The following is a 20203-nucleotide window of genomic DNA, read 5'->3' as shown; positions in this document are numbered from 1 at the left end:
TCTGAGCTTATGATTTAAAAATGCTCTCATATCATCAAATAGGACAGAATGGCTGACATTAATTTTAACTCTTTGGAATTCAAAAGACCTGGGGTGCGATTCTCCGCCCCCCACGCCGGGTGGGAGAATAGCGGCAGGGCCTCCCGACATTTTTCACGCCCTTCCGGTATTCCCCCCCCCCCACGCCCGACCAACGCCATGAATCGCCGCTCGTTTTTTACGGCGAGCAGCGATTCTCCGAGGCCGATGGGCCGGGCCTTCACGCCCGTTTCAACACGGCAGCAAACACACCTGCTCTGGGGGCCCGATTGGCACGGCAGTACCACGGTCGTGCCAAGGGGAGCATAGGCCCGCGATCGGTGCCCACCGATCGCGGGCCGTGCGTCCGTAACGGACGCACTCTTTTCCCTCCACCGCCCCGCAAGATCAAGCCGCCACATCTTGCGGGGCGGCTGAGGGAAAAGACGGCAACTGCGCATGCGCGGGTTTGCGTTGTCCAACCTGCGCATGCGTGGACGACGTCATCAGCCGTGTCAGCCGGCATGACGCTTGACGTGCGGCCGTGACCGCGCTCCTAGCCCCGCCCGGGGGGGGGGGTGGAGAATCGGCCCCGGAAGTGGGCGTGAAGGCTGCCGTGGGTCACGGCTTGTCCCACGGCAGCCTTTCCGATTCTCCGCATTTGCGGAGAATCTCGCCCCTAGGATGGGATACTCCAGTCCGCGAGACGTGTTTTTTGGTGCGGTGCACCCCCCCCCCCCCCCAACCCGCTGGCAACAGGATTCTCTGTTCGCGCTGCCGGCCAATGGGGGGGTGATTCTCCGCACTGCAAAGCCGAAATCGCGGGCGGTGCCGGTTCGCCGATTCTGCGGGCCCCGTAGGATCCGAGTATGCCGCGCCGCCCAGCACCTACATGGGGCCATTGATGGACGCCATTCTCCGCCCCAACAGCCCGAAGTCCCAAATGCGTGGATCTAATGAGGTCCAGCCAGTCGGGAAACTAGCGTGATTCAGTGCGCGGCCGGGAAATGTTCGTGCGGGCGTTGAGGGTCGGGCGCACGGCCGATCGGGGGGTTAATTTTCTGGGCCCAGCTCCACGGTCCAAGTCCCCTATGGTGCACGGCGCAGTCGCTGGTAGCCCCATGTGCGGGCTCCGACCCAGAAGTGCGGAGGCCATATCTGCAGCAAAAAGGGCTCAATATACGCTGGGCCCCTGCAGGGCTAGGAATTAGTGGTCCTTTCTCGGCAGGAGAATCCAGCAAGGGGTTCCCCATTGTGGCCACCTCACGGCGTCAGGAAACCCGCGGGCATGGGTGTGCTGCCGGCGGACCAGAGGATTTCGCCGACGGGAAATTCCGCTGCTGACGTCAACATGTCTCAACTGGAGCATTTATGCTAGTATCGTGCATTAAACAAAAATGTAGAGTTGGTTGACAAGCTTTTGAAGTTTTACCCAGTCTGCGTGTTGACCTGATTTCATTTTATGCATCTATTCTGCTTAACATTAATATCAAATATTAGAACTTCTCCAAGCTGAGTGCTTACACTCTTAGTCCAACCTATAAGCTCCCAGGTCACTTACAAGTTCAGTGGCCCGTTGTGGGCCTCTAATTTGTATTGCTAATGTTGACAAGTCTTTTTGAAATCACAGAAGATACTTGCTCACACCGGATGATCTAATGATACAGGCTCTTAGCAGCAATCTTAGATCAGCCACTTTCCAATTACTTACTGAAACCAATCAAAATCAAAAAGCTTTACACAAGTCCATTTTCCAATTCAAACCATTTATCATTCACTCACTATGCTCTTTTCACCTACCTGGGTGTACCACAAAATAATTTACCACAATGACTTTGCTTGTATTTTGTGAAGAAAGTAGTTGTATTTCTGTTTATATTCATCATGTTCCTAAAACATTGAACTCGCTCTCATTCGCGATTTACAGGAAACCAAGTTTAACATATTGATCTGCAACATCATCCAGAACTAATTATTTGAAAAAATATTGTGTTAAAAATAATATTCACAATGTCTAACGCACTACAAAAAAGTCAATGATTTTTAATAAACTGTTCTTTAGCTGGGATTACAATATATTCAAGCATAGCACGCTCAAACTGTCATCGTGTTGCCGTCAATCCCCATTCATTCCAATTTTATAAAGTGCATTGAATCTGTATAACACAGAAAAAAGGCATGGAAGAATGAAAAATATGAGTTGGGTTAGGGTTTATTTCCAAAACATTTTCATATTTTTTGCATTAATCTGCAATGTGTAAGTCTAATCAACAGATGCTTGAAACATCTGATGAAAAATTACTATTTTGATCAGGCACTTTCACATTTAACCTTTGTATACATTACAATAAAAGTACATAATCATCAATCTTTTTGTAAATATAAATTTAGGGAACCCAATAATTTTTTTCCAATTAAGGGGCAATTTAGCGTGGCCAATCCACCTACCCTGCATGTCTTTTTTGGGTTGTGGGGGTGAGACCCACACAGAAACGGGAAGAAAGTGCAAACTCCACACGGACAGTGATCCGGGACCAAACCCAGGTCCTCGGCGCCGTGAAGCAGCGATGCTAACCACAGCACCACCGTGCTGCCCCTAAAATAATCAATTTTATTAAGATTTTTACTTGGAACTTCAAACACATATTCCTTTTTGCAATTTTAGTGAACCGTACAGAAGCATAAATCGATAAACATTGATAATAACAAATGGATCATTTTATTTTAAAGTGCAATACGAAACATCTACAGACAATGTTTTTGAGGGAAAAGAATAAACTTTGGTAGGAAAACTTTGTGACTCTCTTAAGTTCGAGATAATTTCTTGTAAGACAAAATACAGCTAGCTGCATTATTTACGGATACCAGTCCAATTCTTTTATGTAAGACAAGGAATGTATGGGTCTTCCCGACAGTGAAATCGAGATCACGACTCTGAATTTTAGAGGCTTTATCCTGCTAAAACACGTCACACCAGTTTCATAAACATTCTACGTATTTGCATAAAATGATTAAAAGCAATATCAGCAATACAGAGGAGAATTATTGAACAGAGCACAATAGACAATTATTTACTCTGTGTGCCTTATGGATTAAAATCATGAAATTGTTTATAAAAACAAAGGTTTATGATTTTGCCACACTTGGCACATAGAGGAAACCTTTGCCCAATGTTCATTAATTTGCACAGAAAATAGTGGTTACGCACTTTAATTATTAGTGTATTGCATTTCCTACCAGACTATTACTTTCCATCAAAAACATTTTTTGTAGATGTTTCTCATTGCACTTTAAAATAAAATGTTACATTTGCTATTTTCGATATTTATTGATTTCTGCTTTTGTTTGGTTGACAAAGGAATGTGGATTTGAAGTTCCAAGTAAAACTCTTAATAAGATTGATTAGTGTACTTAATTTCAACATCAAGAATCCTTTAAAACAATGCATTATGAAATTACGTTTGCAAAGATCTCGAACTTTGTCCCACTTTCTTCGGTAATGAATAGATGCTCTATTATCTCTTGCAGTTGATATTATTTTCAGAAAATTGAACTAACCTTTAATGCTCTAATTAAGAAGTGCTAAAGTTTTGGAATTGTATACAATCTTAATCAAGTTACATTTTGCAATTGTATACAGTTTAATGAAACATCCTTTACGACACAATGTTAATTATACCTCGGTTAGAATTTTAGTTCTAAGAATGAATAAAAATAAATTCAGAACCATATATCATACACTTACTATGTCCTTTTCACCTACCTGGATGTGCCGCAAAATAATATGCCACAATGATTTTTCTCGTATTTTGTGAAGAAAGTTGTATTTCTATTTATAGTCATCATGTTCCTAAAGCTTGAACTCGCTCACATTAGGGCTTTACAGGAAACCAAGTTTAACATGTTGATCTGCAACATCATCCAGAACTAATTATGTGAAAATATATTGTGTTAAAAATAATATTCACAATGTCTAACGCAGTACAAAAAAGTCAATGATTTTTAATAAACTGTTCTTTAGCTGGGATTACAATATGTTCAAGCATAACACGCTCAAACTGTCATCGTATTGCCGTCAATCCCCATTCATTCCAATTTTATGAATTGCATTTAATCATTATAGAACAGAAAAACGGCATGGAAGAACAAAAAACATGAATAGGGTTAGGGTTAGGTAAATATTCCAAAATATTTTCAAATTTTTTGTATTAAACAGCACCGTGTAAGTCTGATCAATAGATGCTTGAAACATCTGATTGTCTACTTTGATCTAGAAAAATTGATATTTTGATCAGGCACTTTCACGTTTAACCTTTATATACATTATAATAAAGGTACATAATAATCAAACTTATGAAGATTTTTACTTAGAACTTGAAATTCATATTCCTTTGTCAATCATACAAAGCATAAATCGATACAAATTGATAATAACAAATGGATCATTTTATTTTAAAGTGCAATAAGAAACATCTACAGACAATGTTTTTGATGGAAAGGAATAAAGTCTGGTAGGAAACCTTTGTGACCGCCACAAGTCCGAGATAATTTCTTGTAAGACAAAATACAGCTTGCTACATTGTTTACAGATACCAGTTCAATTCTTTTATATAAGACAAGGAAGGTGTGGGTCTTCCCGACAGTGAAATCAAGATCACTATTCTGTGAATTTTAGAGGCTTTACCCTGCTGAAACATGTCACACCAGTTTCATAAACATTCTACAAATTTGCATAAAATGATTAAAAGCAATAGCAGCAATACCGAGGAATATTATTGAACAGAGCACAACAATAGACAATTATTGTCTCTGTGTGCCTTATGGATTAAAGTCATGAAATTGTTTATAAAAACAGGTTCTTGATTTTGTCACACATGGCACATAGCGGAAACCGTTGTCCAATGTTCACTAATTTGCACAGGTTATAGTGATTATGCACTTGAATTATTAGTATACTGCATTTCAACATCAAGAATCTTTTAAAACAATGCAAAATGAACTAGCACTTGCAAAGATCTAGAACTTTGTCCCACTTTCTTTGGTAATGAAATAGATGCTCTATTATCTCTTGCAGTTGATATTATTTTCAGGAAATTTGAACTAAACTTTCACGCTCTAATTAAGAACTGCAAAATGTTTGCAATTGTATACAGTTTTAATGAAATTACTTTTAGCAGTTGTATACAGTTTTAATTAAGTTTAATGAAACATCCTTTGCAACACAATGTTAATTGTACCTCATGGTTAGAATTTTAGTTCTACAAATGAATAAAATAAAATATTTTCACCAACAACCTATATGTTCCATATAGGGAATTAATAAATAACTGTTATAACAGGTAAAAAGGAAAAACACAATTAAATTGATGAAAGGAAACTACTCATTGCCTCTTTGCTTAATTTATGAATGGCATTCATCACTGTTCACTGAACTTAAATCTACTAAAGGAAATAACCATGACATTTTGGTGAGTTTTTACCACACTTCATTCACAATTTTTCCTTCATGTTTGGATGCACAGTTCTTTGGGCACTGCAAGTCATCACCGGTGTGTGTTGTTCAGTTGGTCATTTTTGAAGTGCTAGCCCAGGCAGTAAACAAGAGGTCAATGAGCGACATCATAGCTGAGCTTAGTCCTGCTCTCACATTCCAGAAGGGGTCACCATTTAGCAATCCTCAGTGGCAGCTCAGGCTAATGCTCCCCCTTGCCAGCTCTAGGGCATTTGAAGACAACTGCAGTACTCCTTAGGTTACCTCGTCTGCGATCAGTGAACTTAACCTAAACCAAGGATTGAATCTGGGGCCCTCATGTTCTTTATGGTTATCATGACACCAAACCATAAAGGGAGTTCAAAGATTTTGGCTTGATCTATAAAGGCAATATAGTAAAAACCTTCACAACTATAATCCTACATATATTACATTGTTTTCAGAAAATAATTCTATTTTCAACAACTATGATTAAAAAATACTTAAATATAGGCAAGTGTCTAAATTGATATTTCTATAAAGTACATTGTTAACTCTAAAGATATAGTAAGTATCACGTTATCAACTTGTTTTAATTCTGGTAAATTAATTAAGCTGTCATGTCACCCACATGACACACATTCTATACAAAAATATATTAGAAGTTAATGCTCAGCAATAGTTTCTGCTGAGCACAATGCAATCAAGTAATATGCTCTGCATATTTTTCAATCCAATTAAGGAATGATAGATCCTTCTCCTTTCATATACTTATTTGCATACATTAATTTGTCATGCAATCGACGTCAGCTCAATAATAGATCACTATTTCTATGCACTGGGAGTAAAGCTACAGCAGCTAATACCACAAACTTCAGATTTGGAATTTGTTAATTGGATTTTACCACAATGTGCTAAAGATAAAAAATGTTTTTCTCCCCAAAATTAAAGTGGTATCTCCTCTCAAGTATCTTGCCAAGATCAAAAATGTATGCCAAAATAATTTTTTAAAAATTGCACATAACTCCATTTTGAAAAGTGTAATGAATTGAATGCACTTATTGCTTTTTACCTCCATATTCAGAATTCACTTTGTACTTTCATCATTTTATCTGTACTTCGGAGAATGAAAAAGAACACCTGTCTTTCGAAGAACTGAGTCAAACGTTAATATTAATTAATTTTGGCCAGAACTGTAGCTATACAGAAAATAAAGTATTACTGAAAGTAATCTTTCAAAATGTTTTAAAATAATATTTGAAAAAGCATTTAAATGATGGCCTTCTGAACATTCTATAAGAATTACTGCAAAACCTACGGGTGATGGAGTTTTACGGATTCCTCATAGTCAAATCCCAGAATATAGACAGTGAATTGTAAAAGAGCTATTTGAAAATATTGTGGATCTTATACAGGTTAGGGTAGGTATGCAATACTGGTGACATCAGGTTATGGGATGCTGGATAGTCTGATAAGTTATTAGCTTCTCGCAAATGCAGAAGATCGAAGTCCCAAGTGAATTCAAGGTCTCCATGAAACAGAGAATGGTACTGAAAATAACAATATTAAGAGTAAAAGGAAGGTAGGGAGAACATGAATGAAATGCTGCACGTAAAGGAGTATGTTTGAGCAGTGGTTGTGGATTTAACACAAACCTTTGCCAGCTGCAAATTTTGTCTCTCCAAAGGTCCCAGCTTTCTCCTCTTGAGTGCTAACATAGATGGAACAATCCTAATTTACACTTGCCAGATTTTAGATCCAATAAGTTGTCATTATCTTTCACTGTTGCCAGGGTACACACTGGAGTCCTGTCCTGATGAGAATAGGACACACCCAGGCTAACAGTCATGGAGCAAACTTTTATGGGCGAGTTGGGAAAAAGTTTCTCTCAGGTGGAGAAACAACAGGCAACTTGGTTGTGGGGCAAGGGGGACAATCTCTGGCAACCAACCAGACCTTACAACTTGCAGTATATTGTGGCTGTTCGAAGTGCAAATGAATGTTCAAGTCTGCTCAGTATCATGTAACTGTGGGCAGCACGGTAGCATTGTGGATTGCTTCACAGTTCCAGGGTCCCAGGTTCGATTCCGGCTTGGGTCACTGTCTATGCGGAGTCTGCACATCCTCCCCGTGTGTGCGTGGGTTTCCTCCGGGTGCTCCGGTTTCCTCCCACAGTCCAAAGATGTGCAGGTTAGGTGCACTGGCCATGATAAATTGCCCTTAGTGTCCAAAATTGCCCTTAGTGTTAGGTGGGGTTACTGGGTTATGGGGATAGGGTGCAGGTGTTGATCTTGGGTAGGGTGCTCTTTCCAAGAGCCGGTGCAGACTCGATGGGCCGAATGGCCTCCTTCTGCACTGTAAATTCTATATCTATATCTATGACACTACTCCTCAATATTACCAAAAGGAATATCAATTCTGACATACTTTTTGAAGTTGCATGATCTCTTAGCAGAGACGAAAGAAAGAAAAAAAAAACCACCCACTGTGCATTGCTGTATTTCAGTTCCAAGTCACATTTTTTTTTGTCCTGAATCTTTTACCAAGTTTGCCTTTGTCTTGTTTTTCTAATAGATTTCCACGTGTCTGCACACTAAACACTTCATTTTTTGGAAGTCGATGTGCATTGTACTGACGGGCATGTTATCAATTTGGTTTTACATATTGTGGCACTTTATACTGTAGGAGGTATTGAACAGAATATACAATTGAAAAACAGACTAAATCATTATTGAATTTTTGAGCAGTTACAGCTGTGATATTTCAACATTTGATTACATTTTCAAGACCTTTGTATTAATCCTAATGGTTGTCCTGCAGTGCAGTTTTGGAATAAGCTGAGGCATCAAGAGAGAATGGGTAGAATTCTATGACTCCATTGAGGAGGGGGTAGGGCCGTAATATGCGGCAAGCCCTTCAAAGGTCCACGAAATCTGGCGGGATTGGAAAATCCCAGCGATGGGCGAGGCCGTAAAATGCTGCCCAATATCTTTCTGAAGGAACAGCATATTGAACTTTAGATTCCAGAATTTCCTTGCTGGATTTTCATGGGATGTACAATAATTAGACACAACTTTAACTTAAGCATCCAAATCTCACTCATGTGAGGGCAGAACATATACATCCTGTGACATCTATAACCAAGAACCTATTACTGCCTTTTGGAATCTTCATTGGAGGGTTGGCATTGGTTGTAAGCAATGTGAAGATGAGGAACATCCTTCAATTTTGACTGCGTGGAATGATCAGGTCGCAGGATTATTGTTCTTCTAGGTTTCCTTCAGTTGGTGGTAACATTTGCCTCCCTTTGACGTAGTCTTTCTTTCTATTTATGACACAAAAAAAAGCTTCTTGTGATTTACAGCTCTGAGTCTTCAAATCTCTATAAATTCCAAAATTCACATGACTTTAATGAATAAGGTTATTTGGTCTCTTTTGAAAATATTACATTTAAAATTCAAGACTAGAAAATTGCCTCTCAACTCAAAGTTGGATTTTTGTCCAAGAAATCACTTCGCATTTTATTACTTAGCTGTTGTTTGCCTTTTACATATTGTTCTTGTATTTAGACCAGGGAAGGACGCCCAGCATTATGATCCAAGTCTCGATATCAGTGGTGTCGAGAGACTGTTCACATTGGGGACTTAACAGAATACAATTTTTGTCTTCAAAGTACAAAATTATGGTTAGAGTAATACCAAGCACAAAGGAAGGTGGTTGTGGAGAATAATCATTCTAGTCCCAGGATATTGCTACAGGAGTTCCTCAGGGAAGTGCCCTTAACTCAATCATCTCCAGTTGCTTTATCAATGATCTGATGATTGCACAGTCTTCAGTACCATTTGCAACTCCTCATATAATGAAGCAGTTTGTGGGACTTCCGGTGGCAGCCATGGAGTGAGTGGTCGCACATTTGGTGGCTCCCACTCATGGTAATTTTTTTGGCCCTTCCCCACCTGAATGGTGTGTTGTTTAAGGGCAAAAGGTGTGTGAGTGCCCAGGGTGGGCAAGATTCCTCTGGTGGGTGGAGCAGCGGACGAGAAGTGCCACGAGAAAGAGAGAGCAGCTAGAGCAGGAACGTTTTTGTGGTGCGACACAGGTGAAGAGAGAGGAGGGAAAGGGGGCAGATCTGCCCAGCCAGTGGTCCATGGAGCAGTTGGTGGAATTCCTCAATGGTAAATTCCAACAGCAGAGGAAAAAGGCCTTGGAGGACTTGGCCAAGGTGGTGGAGTGCTTAGGGCAGTGGTTGAGCGAGTGGAGCAGAGGCAGGAGGCTCAGGGCCAGGTGATCCAGAAGGTGAAGGAGTCGGTGATGGTCAGCTAACCTCGCTAGAGGTGAAGATGGGGACGGTGATGAGCAGCAAGAAAAGGCTGAGAGAGAAATTGGAGGACCTCGAGAACCGCACCAGGAGGCAGGATTTGCCGATTGTTTGGAAGCCTGAAGGCATTGAGGGAGCGGAGGTCCCCAGGTTTGTGGTGAGCATACTGCAGAAGCTGATGGGGGAGGGGGCCTTTGATCGGCCCCTTGAAGAGGAACGGGTGCACCGGGTACTGAGGAGAAGGCCGCAATTGAGCAACCGCCGAGGGTGATGGTGGCAGGGCAGCATTGGTTCCTGGATAAGGAAAGGATCCTGAGGTGGGCCAGGAAATGCACCTGGGAGGGAAGTGAGCTGCCGATTTACCAGGACCTGGGTGCGGAGCTGGCCAAATGGAGGGTCGGGTACAATCAGATAAAGGTGGCTCTCTACAAGAAAGGGGTGAAGTTCAGGGTTTAGTACCCTGACCGGTTGTGGGTGACGCATCAAAAACAGGAATTTTATTTTTGACTCGCTGGAGACCATGAGCTGGGAGGAGTGTGAGGACATTGAACTTTGGAGAGGAGTTTTATGTAAATTGTGAGGCACATTTGGTGGGTAAATTGGGGCAGGTTTTGTCAGGGGAGCGGTGATGGCGAGTGTGCCTTTCGTTTCTCTTTGTTTGTTGGTGGTGAGAGGATTGCGGGGGGGGGGGGGGGGGTGGACTGGAAGGGTGAAGGGAAGTCAGAGGCCTTGAGCCGGGGCCACCATGCTAGCTGGACGGGCTAGTTAACAGAAGTGAAGTGGTGGTTGCCAGGAGGAAGGCGTGTTTTTACGCATCTGAGGAGCCCGAAGACAGACGTTGTGTTCTTCCAGGAGATGCATCTGAAGTTGGGGGAATTAGATGAGGCTGAGGAAGGGATGCATGGGGCAGGTTTTCCACTCGGGGTTAGATATGAAGACGAAGAGAATGGTGGTGTTGGTCAATAAGAGAGTGGCTTTGAAGGTGGGGAGCATTGTGGCTGATCCAGGGACTAGATATGTGATAGTCAATGGGAAGCTTAAGGGGATGCCGGTGGACCTGGAGGATATTTATGCCCTGAATTGGAATGACATGGACCTTATGAGGTGGGTGTTATGGAGGATTCCAGACCTGGACATGCATCAGCTGTTCATGGTTCATGATTTCAATATGGTCCAAGATCTGAGTTTGGACAGGTTGACTCCTATGTCATCGAGGGTGTTGACAGTGACTAGGTAGTTGAGGGGGTTCATGGAGCACATGGAGTGGGGGTTGCGGGGGGGGGGGGGGGGGGGGGGGGGGGGCACCGTGGAGCTTTGGGAGGCCCTGGGCGAAGGAGCTCTCATACTTCTCCCATGTGCACACGGTGTATTCTCGGCTCGACTCTTTTGTTAGGAACAAGGCGCTGCTGGCAGGGGTGGCCAACTCAGAGTACTCGGTGACTGTGGTTTACGGTGGATTTGCGAGTGGTGCAGTTGGAGGCCCAGCGGCCACTGTATAGGTTGGATATCGGGCTGCTGGCAGATGAGGGGGTGTGTGAGCGGATGAGGGCTGCCATTCAGGGGTATGTGGAGTCTCACGATATGGGGGTGCCACAGCCGCCACGCTGTGGGAGGCACTTAAGGCCTTATTTATTTAGATCTGGGCACACAGAGAGAGGGTGGGGCGTGAGGAGAGGGCAAGGCTGGTACAAGAATTTCTGAGGGTGGATCGGAGGAGGGGGTTGTTGAAGGAGAGGGCAAGGCTCCAGATGGAGTTTGAGTTAGTGTCCATGGGGAAGGCGGTGGGGCAGTTGTGAACGGTCAGAGGAGCAGAGTAAGAGTACGGGGAAAAGGCGAGCAGGATGCTGGCTCACCAGCTGAGGAAGCAGGCAGCGATGAAGGAGATTGGTAGGTTGAAGAATGAGAAGGATAGAGTGGTGATGGACCCGGAAGGGATGAATGGGGCATTTATGGCTTTCTATAGGAGGCTGTACGAATCAGACTGGGGAGGAGGGGCTGCGGTGGTTAATGGAAGGGTTGGAGTTCCCTCAGGTAGAGGGGAGAGGGTTCAGGGGCTGGGGGCCCCAATTTGGTTGAGGGAGGTGATCGATGGTATGGGTGCGATGCAGGCGAGGAGGACCCCGGGACCAAACGGGTTTATAAGATGTTTGATGCAAAGCTGTGGCCGTTGTTGGTGAGGACATACAATGAGGTGAGCGATCGGGGGAGCTTCCCCTCACATTGTCACAGGTGTCCATCTCCCTGATTTTAAAGAAAGATAAGGATCCGGAGCAGTATGTTGCTGCTGAACGTTGATGCAAAGTTGTTGGCGAAGGGTAGCATCGCAAATTGAGGACTGTGTGCCAGGGGTGATAGGAGAGGACCAGACTGGATTTGTGAGGGGAAGGCAGTTGTTGGTGAATGTGCGCAGGATGCTTAATGTAATTATGATGCCCTCGGAGGGGCAGGAGGTAGAAGTAGTGGTGGCTATGGACACGGAGAAGGCCTTGATTGGGTGGAGTATGCATATTTGTTGGAGGTGCTGGGCAGTTAGGGTTTGTGGATTGGGTTTAGCTGTTGTACAGGGTGCCGGTGGCAAGTGTTTGGATAAATCCGATGAGTTTGAGGTACTTCGGATTACACTGGAGGACAAGGCAGGGGTGCCGCTCTCCCCATTGCTTTTCACCTTGGTGATAGAGCTGTTGGCAATGCTGCTTAGGGTGTCAAGGAATTGAGTGGGGGAGGGGGAGGGGGAGGGGGGGGGGGAGGGTGTTTGCTGAGCATAGAATTTCACTATATGCAGATGATTTGTTATTATATTTGGGCAGTACAGTAGCACATGTGGCTAGTACTGTGGCTTTACAGCGCCAAGATCCCAGGTTCGATCCCCCACTGGGTCACTGTCTGTGTGGAGTCTGCACCTTCTCCCAGTGTCTGCGTGGGTGGATTTCCTCCGCGTATTCCGGTTTCCTTCCACAGTCCAAAGACGTGCAGGTTAGGTGGATTGGCCATGATCAATTGCCCCTCAGTGTCCAAAAGGTTAGGAGGGGTTATTGGGTTATGGGGATAGGGTAGGAGGGCTTAAGTGGGTCGGTGCAGACTCGATGGGCCGAATGGCCTCCTTCCCCACTGTATCTTCTATGTATCTATATCCTTGATCCGGTGGGCAGCATTGGCGGGATTATGGAAATTTGAGGGAATTTGGCAGGTTTTCAGGGTACAAATTCAACATGGGGAAGAATAAGTTGTTCCCAATCAATGCTAGAGGGCAAGAGAGGAGGTTGGAAGAGTTGATCCAGGGTGGTGGGGGCGAGTTTTCGGTATTTAGGAATCCAAGTGGTATGGAGCTGGGCCCAGCTACATAAATTGAACTTGGCACGATTGGTAGAGCGAATGAATGCGGATTTTAAAAGGTGGGATGTGTTACCGCTATCACTAGCTTGGCACGTGCTATGGTGAAAATTACAGTTGTTCGTGTTCCTAAGTCCTTTTTAAAAAAAAAATTTAGAGTACCCAATTATTTTTTTTACAATTAAGGGGCAACTTAGTGTGGCCAATCCACCTAACCTGCACATCTTTGGGTTGTGGGGGTGAAACCCACGCAGACACGGAGAGAATTTGCAAACTCCACACGGACAGTGACCCAGGGTCGGGATTCGAACCTGGGTCCTCAGCGCCGCAGTCTCAGTGCTAACCACTGCGCCACATGCCACCCTTCTAAGTCTTTTTTAAGACGGTTAACGGGATGATTTCAGGGTTTGTGTAGGCAGGAAAGACCCCGCGGGTGAGGTGGATGTTCTTGGAGAGGGGACGATGAGGGGTGGGTCGGTGGGGGGCTGGCATTGCCGAATTTGATAGATTATTATTGGGTGGCGAACATTACTCCGGTGAGGAAATGGGCAGTGGCGGAGAGATCGGTTTGGGGGTGGTTGGAGGTGGCGTCGTGTAGAGGGATGAATTTGAGGGCACTGTTGTTGGCACCTCTTCCATTTGTGCCTGTCAGGTACTCTGTGAGCCCAGTGGTGTTTTTGGCGTTGCGGGTGTGGAGCCAGTGCAGGCAGCGTTTTGGGTTGGAGGGCATGTTATTGTGGGCACCAATATGTGACAACCATAGGTTTGTGCTGGTGGGGCGGGATGTGAGGGGTGGCAGCAGGTGGGGAGAGAGTACTTAGGGACTTATTTATAGGGGACATGCATGCGGAGCTGGAGGAGTTAGAGGAATAGTATGCATTGCCCATGGCAAATGGCTTCAGGTACCTGCAGATGAGAGATATTATGAAGAGAGAGATACTGTCCTTCCCTCCTTCCCGGGACTGCTGCCTCTGGTGCTGCAGGACAAGTTATTGTCAGATGATGATATAGAGGAGGAGAGGATGTCGGATATTTACAAGAAATCAATGGAGAGCGAGGGTGCTCCGGGGGAGGAGATTATGCGCAAATGAGCTGGGAGGGGCGGCACGGGCCAGGATGTGGGTAGAGGCTTTGTGGTGGGTGAATGTTTCCTCGTCATGTGCAAGGTTGAGCCTCATCGTATTTAAGGTAGCGCATAAGGTGTTATGTCCAAGGTTTTGGGTGTGGGGGTGGCCCCGGGTCCGGAGGTGGTGATATTTGGTGTGTCGGAACATCTGAGAGTCTCTGATAGCCCGGAGATGGATTTTGTTGCGTTGGCAGGACTCTGAGCCGCCAAAGACGGGGTATGGGTGAGTCACCCTGGCAGAGTTCCTGCGGTTGGAAAAGATCAAGTTCGCTTTGCAGGGGTCTGGTTCACCCATTCATTGATTTCTTCAAGGAGGATTGAGGGGTCAGTGGATGAGGGGGGGGGGGGGGGGGGGGGCGGGGGGGGGGGGGGAGTGCAGTAGGGGCGAGGTTGGGTGGTGGTAAGGGAGTGAAAATTGGGAAGGCAGGATGTGGTGGGATGTTGGTAGCAGGGGAGGTTGGGGATTTGTCGTTGTTTGTTCAGATTAATGTTTAGTTTTCTGATATTTTTGTGTATATAAGTAAAAAACCTTGAATAAAAATATTTTTTAAAATATTAAGCAGTCGGCAGGAAGGAAGACCTGGACAACATTCAGGCTTGGGATGGTAAGTGGCAAGTAACATTCGCTCCACACAAGTGCCAAGTAAAGGATTGTCCCTTCAGTCTGAGGCAGTGCCATCGGGTTCTCATCTCCCCTACTAATGGAAACATCTTCTCCACATCCAATCTATCCAGGCCTCTCAGTATCTTGTAAGTTTCAATAAGATCCCCCCTCATCCTTTCAAACTCCATCGAGTACAGACCCAGAGTCCTCAACCATTCCTCATATGACAAACCCTTGTGAACCTCCTCTGGACCCTTTCCAAGGCCAGCACATCCCTCCTTAGATACGGGACCCAAAACTGCTCACAATACTCCAAATGAGGTCTGACAAGAACCTTATACAGCCTCAGCATACATCCCTGCTCTTGTATTCCAGCCCTCTCGAAATGAATACTAACATTGAATTTGCCTTCCTAACTGCCATCTGAGCCTGCATGTTAACCTTAACAGAACCCTGAACGAGGACTCCTCACTCCCTTTGTGCTTCATATTTCTGAACCCCTTTAAGTAGTACCAGTGAGTGCCTGAGGTCAATTCAGCAAGGTTTTAATCAGTCGATTGGCTTTTGGGTTGTGCTTCAGACCCACCCAGTTAAAACCGAGACTGAGTCATAATTACATAATAGAAGCTTGATTTACAATGCATTCATGAAGTACCTTCTTGCTTCCCGTGGCACCTCAGATGTTGACATTATAGAGTGGCTACAGCAGGGTGATAAGTGAAACTGCTTGATTGTAATGATACCCCTTCCAAGTTGCTGGCTCAAAATCTTCTTCTTGAAGCTCCCTTCCTAACAGCACTGTGGGCGTATCTAACACAGGGACAGCAAGGATTCAAGAAGGTGGCTCATCACCACCTTCTCAAGGGCAATTAGCAATGGGCTATGAATGCTGGTCCAACCAGTGACACCCAAATCTCACTCACGCCAGCCAGTTGGGTTAAAATCAACCCATTTATTGCAATCTTACAAAATAAGGCAACTTTATGGTATAATTGACAGGTCAATTTTAACTCTTCCAATTAGTAGGCTGAATCCAGACTCCATGCTATGTTTGAAATCATTTGTGGTACAGACTGTCCATTATCAAGCACATGTTAAAATGCTGAAGGACGTAGCTACCAGTACACAACAATTTAAAATTCCAAAGTTTAACAGATTACCTCGATTATCCAAACAGGGCTATAATTATCTAGAACATTCTGTAACCAAAGAAAATCAGTTCCATAACATTTGCTTATATTCCCAAAGCTGTCTTGCACACGACACATTACAATTAGGCAAATAGTTCATTCAAAAATATTGGATAAAGTATGTAATCCTGTTGCATCAATAGGCCAAAATAATTGTTTGCAACCAGACAGGTATCCAACATAGCTAAATAAAGTAAATTTTTTGTCAGGTAACAACTGCATCTATCGGGGCTACCCTGAAAAGTTGCTTGCATCAAGAAAGAAAAGGTTGTAAAGACGCAAATTTATATTGTGCATTTTGCAACATCAGAATGTATCAAAGCACAGTCAATTAAGTATTTTCTTGAATTGTAGTCACTGTTGTAATGTCTTGAACTGGGTGACTAGGGCTGTAACTTCTGAGCTACAGGGCAAGGTAAATGGCAGGTACCCTGAAGAAACTTAGGACTGAGATGAAAATAAATTTATTAATTCAGAGGACTGTGAATCTTTCGAATTCTAGATGTTCATTGTTGAATATATTCAAGGCTGAGAATAATTATTAGCTTTTGAGGGAATCAAGAGGAGCAAACAGGGAGGTGGAATTGAGGCTAAGGATCGGCCATGAATGCACTGAATGGTGGAGGACGATCAATAGCTTGTATGGTCTATTACTGCTCTGCATCTTGTGCTCTTATGAATTGTTAAGCAATTTTTCCATTACTGAAAATCTCCATTATAGCTTCTGTTAAACTTTTCTGTTCCAGTGAAAAAGCCTGAAACTTTTACATTTTTCTTCAGATTACAATATCACATTTCTGATCTCATTCTTTGGAATTTTCATTGCATCCTTTCCAACGCTCTAATATCTTTTCCAGAGGAAGAATTCAGACTGCATTATATATTTTTTTTACAAAGTCATCATCAAAGTCTTGATTATACCAAATATATATAAAAATGAGCAGGATATAGTTTTAAAAATATATCTTTGGATTTTTGGTACCCTAAAATTTGGACATTCTGAATTCTCCCTTAGTGTACCTGAACAGACGCCGGAATGTGGCGACTAAGGGCTTTTCACAGTAACTTCATTGCAATATTAATGTAAGCCTACTTGTGACAATAAAGGTTATTCAAATTCAAAATCAGAGCGCCATAATCCTTATCAAATAGATTCAGGGCCAGTAATATAGATCATTGGTAATAATAATCTTACCAAGCTGTTGGGATTTGTTTTCTTTGTTTCGACTCTCTTTTCTGAAGTTATCTTCTTTACAGATTGCTGAGCCTCCTTCAACCTGAAACATGTTCAGAAGAAACTTGTCATTTTTAAAATATTGTCTGTATTTTAATGAACCACGGTGAAAAGTTTTAATTCATGATTTATAGCCATATTGTAAATGCACACACAAATAAGTTTGTTTATCATTTTGCTGTAAATAATGTACATCTTTCTCCAAAATCATCACAGTGAAAAGTACTTAGAATTTGAAGCGTTACTTGCAAACTTGACACTAAAGGCAATAAAACTAATTTTCAGAATCTCAATCTGCCCCAATACAGGCTAGATTCAAAGCTCAACTCTTCACTAATCATTATTCAATCAAACTTTGGGGAATTTAAGTTCAGCTGGCAAAGATCACACTGAGAGAAAAAGTACATTGGGACTTCGACATCTATTGCTTCTCATTTTATGGCTTATAAAGTATGAACTTACCAATCTTTGTCATTTTACAATTGATTCATACCATGTGGCTCTCACAAGGTTTATGATATTATATGCAGAATAGTTACAGCCCCAGGCAGAAGATGTACATTGGGTTATCTAATCTACCTATCGACGGCACTATTTGTGTTTTAATAAATTACGGACTTCAACATGTTTTGCTTCAATGGCTGGGTTCTTGTCAAGGGAGCCATCTATAGCATCCAGCACTCACCATAGCTACAATGAAATCAATCCTTAATTTAATTTGACACTTCAGAATTAGATAAGAGATCACATCAGATTGAACAAATAATATCCGATTGAATTTGGCCATTTCTTGTGAAATAGAAATGTTGGCCGAGAATTTCCGGCCAGGCCCGCCAATGGTGCCCCCTGGCAGAGGTTCCCAGGTTGTGGAGGGTGCAAACAATAGGAAAATCTGTTGACAGCGATGGGACTAGAAGATCCGGTGGACCACCTCCGCTGCCCTGCGTGGGTTGCCTCCGGGTGCTCCGGTTTACTCACACAGTCCAAAGATGTGTGGGTTAGGTGGATTGCTCATGCTAAATTGCCCCGTAGTGTCCAAAAGTTAGGTGGGGTTGTTGGGTTACGGGGATACGGTGGAGGTGTGGGCTTAGGTAGGGTGTTCTATCAGGGGCCGGTGTAGACTCGATGGGCTGAATGGTCTCCTTCAGCATCATAAATTTTAAGTTTCTCTGATAAGCAGTACGCAAACCATAAAATATTCAAAGAACTGAGCCCCCAAATACTGGAAAATATATATTCCACGATGCAATGCTAGCTGAATGCATATTAAAAACAGAACACATATTATTAACTTCATCACTCGTCAATCGACAAATGGCAGACAAATTAAAAGAAAATGCGCAACTAACTCTCCTTAAAACTGTTGTGGCGTCCCCATATGTTTAAGAAAACCTGATCAAACTGGACACATCCGTGAAATTAGTTATAAAGGACAAATAAGAAAATTTGCAGTGAAAGCCTTGCAAAGCAAAGAATTCGCAAAGCAAACCTGATGAATTTGACACTCATGAAAGAACAATGTGCAACTAAAAAGTGTTCATGAATTCGACATGAACTGAAAATTTCATATTTTTTGCTTTCAATTCCCATCCTTCCCTCGTCTTCACATGATCCATCTCTGACTCTTCCCTTCCTTCCCTCGCTTCTTTGTCACAATTCCTGGGGTTTGGTATCGACCAATGCCCATTATAAAGGAGTGACTCCCACAGATAACATGACTCCACTTCCTCACACCCCGTTTCCATTCATTCTCCCAGTCTCTTCTTCTCCTTCGTATATTTTGCGGCAATGCTACCTTCCATATCATTGCTTCTGACAAGTCTTCCTTTATCTTTAACCAAAACTCTCCAGTATCATGGCTTACAGGGCCGACTGAGTCCATTCCATTTCTTGCACTTCTGCTCTCACCCCGTTTTATCCCTCTCAGAACTATGATAAGGTTCCTCTTGTCCTCAGATTCAACCCCATCAGCCTGCTTATTCAGTAGATCATCGTCTGCCATTCCTGCCACCTTCAGCATTTTAATTTTCCACTCCAGTCCCATTCTGCTTTCTCGGTTCTTAGCTTCTAAAACTGTTCCAATGAAGCTCACCATAGGCTGAAGGAACAGAACTTCATCTTTCAATTAAGCTTTCAGAGTTCAACAATTTCAAATCATAACTTGTGGCCTATTCTTTCTGAGACCGAGCTGTTGATGAAGATTCTGTTATTCTCATTTACACTTGTTCTGGACATATCTTTTGTTGCCCCATTATCATATCCTTTTGCCTTGCACTATCAGCCCTGTTATAATTTAATCTCTACTTCCTTCTAAACTATCACGGACCTTCCCCTTTGTTCTTCCCTCCTTGCTCTCCTATCCCTGCCTCTATAAAGTTGCTTAAAACCCCTAACGTTTTTCTTTTGTGTTTAGGGCCTCACGGTAGCATGGTGGTTAGCATCAATGCTTCACAGCTTCAGGGTCCCAGGTTCGATTCCCGGCTGGGTCATTGTCTGTGTGGAGTCTGCCCGTCCTCCCCGTGTGTGCGTGGGTTTCCTCCGGGTGCTCCGGTTTCCTCCCACAGTCCAAAGATGTGCGGGTTAGGTGGATTGGCCATGCTAAATTGCCCGTAGTGTAAGGTTAATGGGGGGATTGTTGGGTTATGGGTATACGGGTTACGTGGGTTTAAAGTAGGGTGATCATTGTTCGGCACAACATCGAGGGCCGAAGGGCCTGTTCTGTGCTGTACTGTTCTATGTTCTATGTTTTCCGCTGAAAGATTATTGACCTGGAATTTTAACTTTGTTTAGCCCTCCACTGCTGTGCTGAGTATTTCTAGTATTTTTAGATTTAACGCACTGCAGTGTTTTATTATGCACAATGAACAGCTTGAAGGAATAACGGCCCTGCCAGAAAATGTGCATGCAATATCA

The 20203-nt window shown here is 43.4% G+C and overlaps 1 protein-coding gene across 2 annotated transcripts in view; it reads right to left on the bottom strand.

Moving 5' to 3' along the window:
- Positions 1–8202: 8202 nt before the first annotated feature.
- fmn1 (formin 1) overlaps positions 8203–20203 on the bottom strand; it is a 532192-nt gene continuing 520191 nt past the window's right edge. For both annotated transcript variants that reach the window (XM_038785764.1, XM_038785772.1), the window contains 2 exons: positions 17252–17333; positions 8203–8813 (listed from right to left, as the gene is read on the bottom strand). In XM_038785764.1, the coding sequence (XP_038641692.1) occupies positions 8769–8813; positions 17252–17333 (127 nt within the window). In that variant the 3' untranslated portion in view covers positions 8203–8768. The remainder of the gene's footprint in view (positions 8814–17251; positions 17334–20203) is intronic.

The sequence above is a fragment of the Scyliorhinus canicula genome, chromosome 2 (genome assembly GCF_902713615.1).
Source record: "Scyliorhinus canicula chromosome 2, sScyCan1.1, whole genome shotgun sequence".
Classification (NCBI taxonomy): Eukaryota; Metazoa; Chordata; class Chondrichthyes; order Carcharhiniformes; family Scyliorhinidae; genus Scyliorhinus; species Scyliorhinus canicula.
The sequence above is the reverse complement of the archived record's forward strand: the minus strand, read 5'-3'. Positions and strand labels throughout refer to the sequence as shown.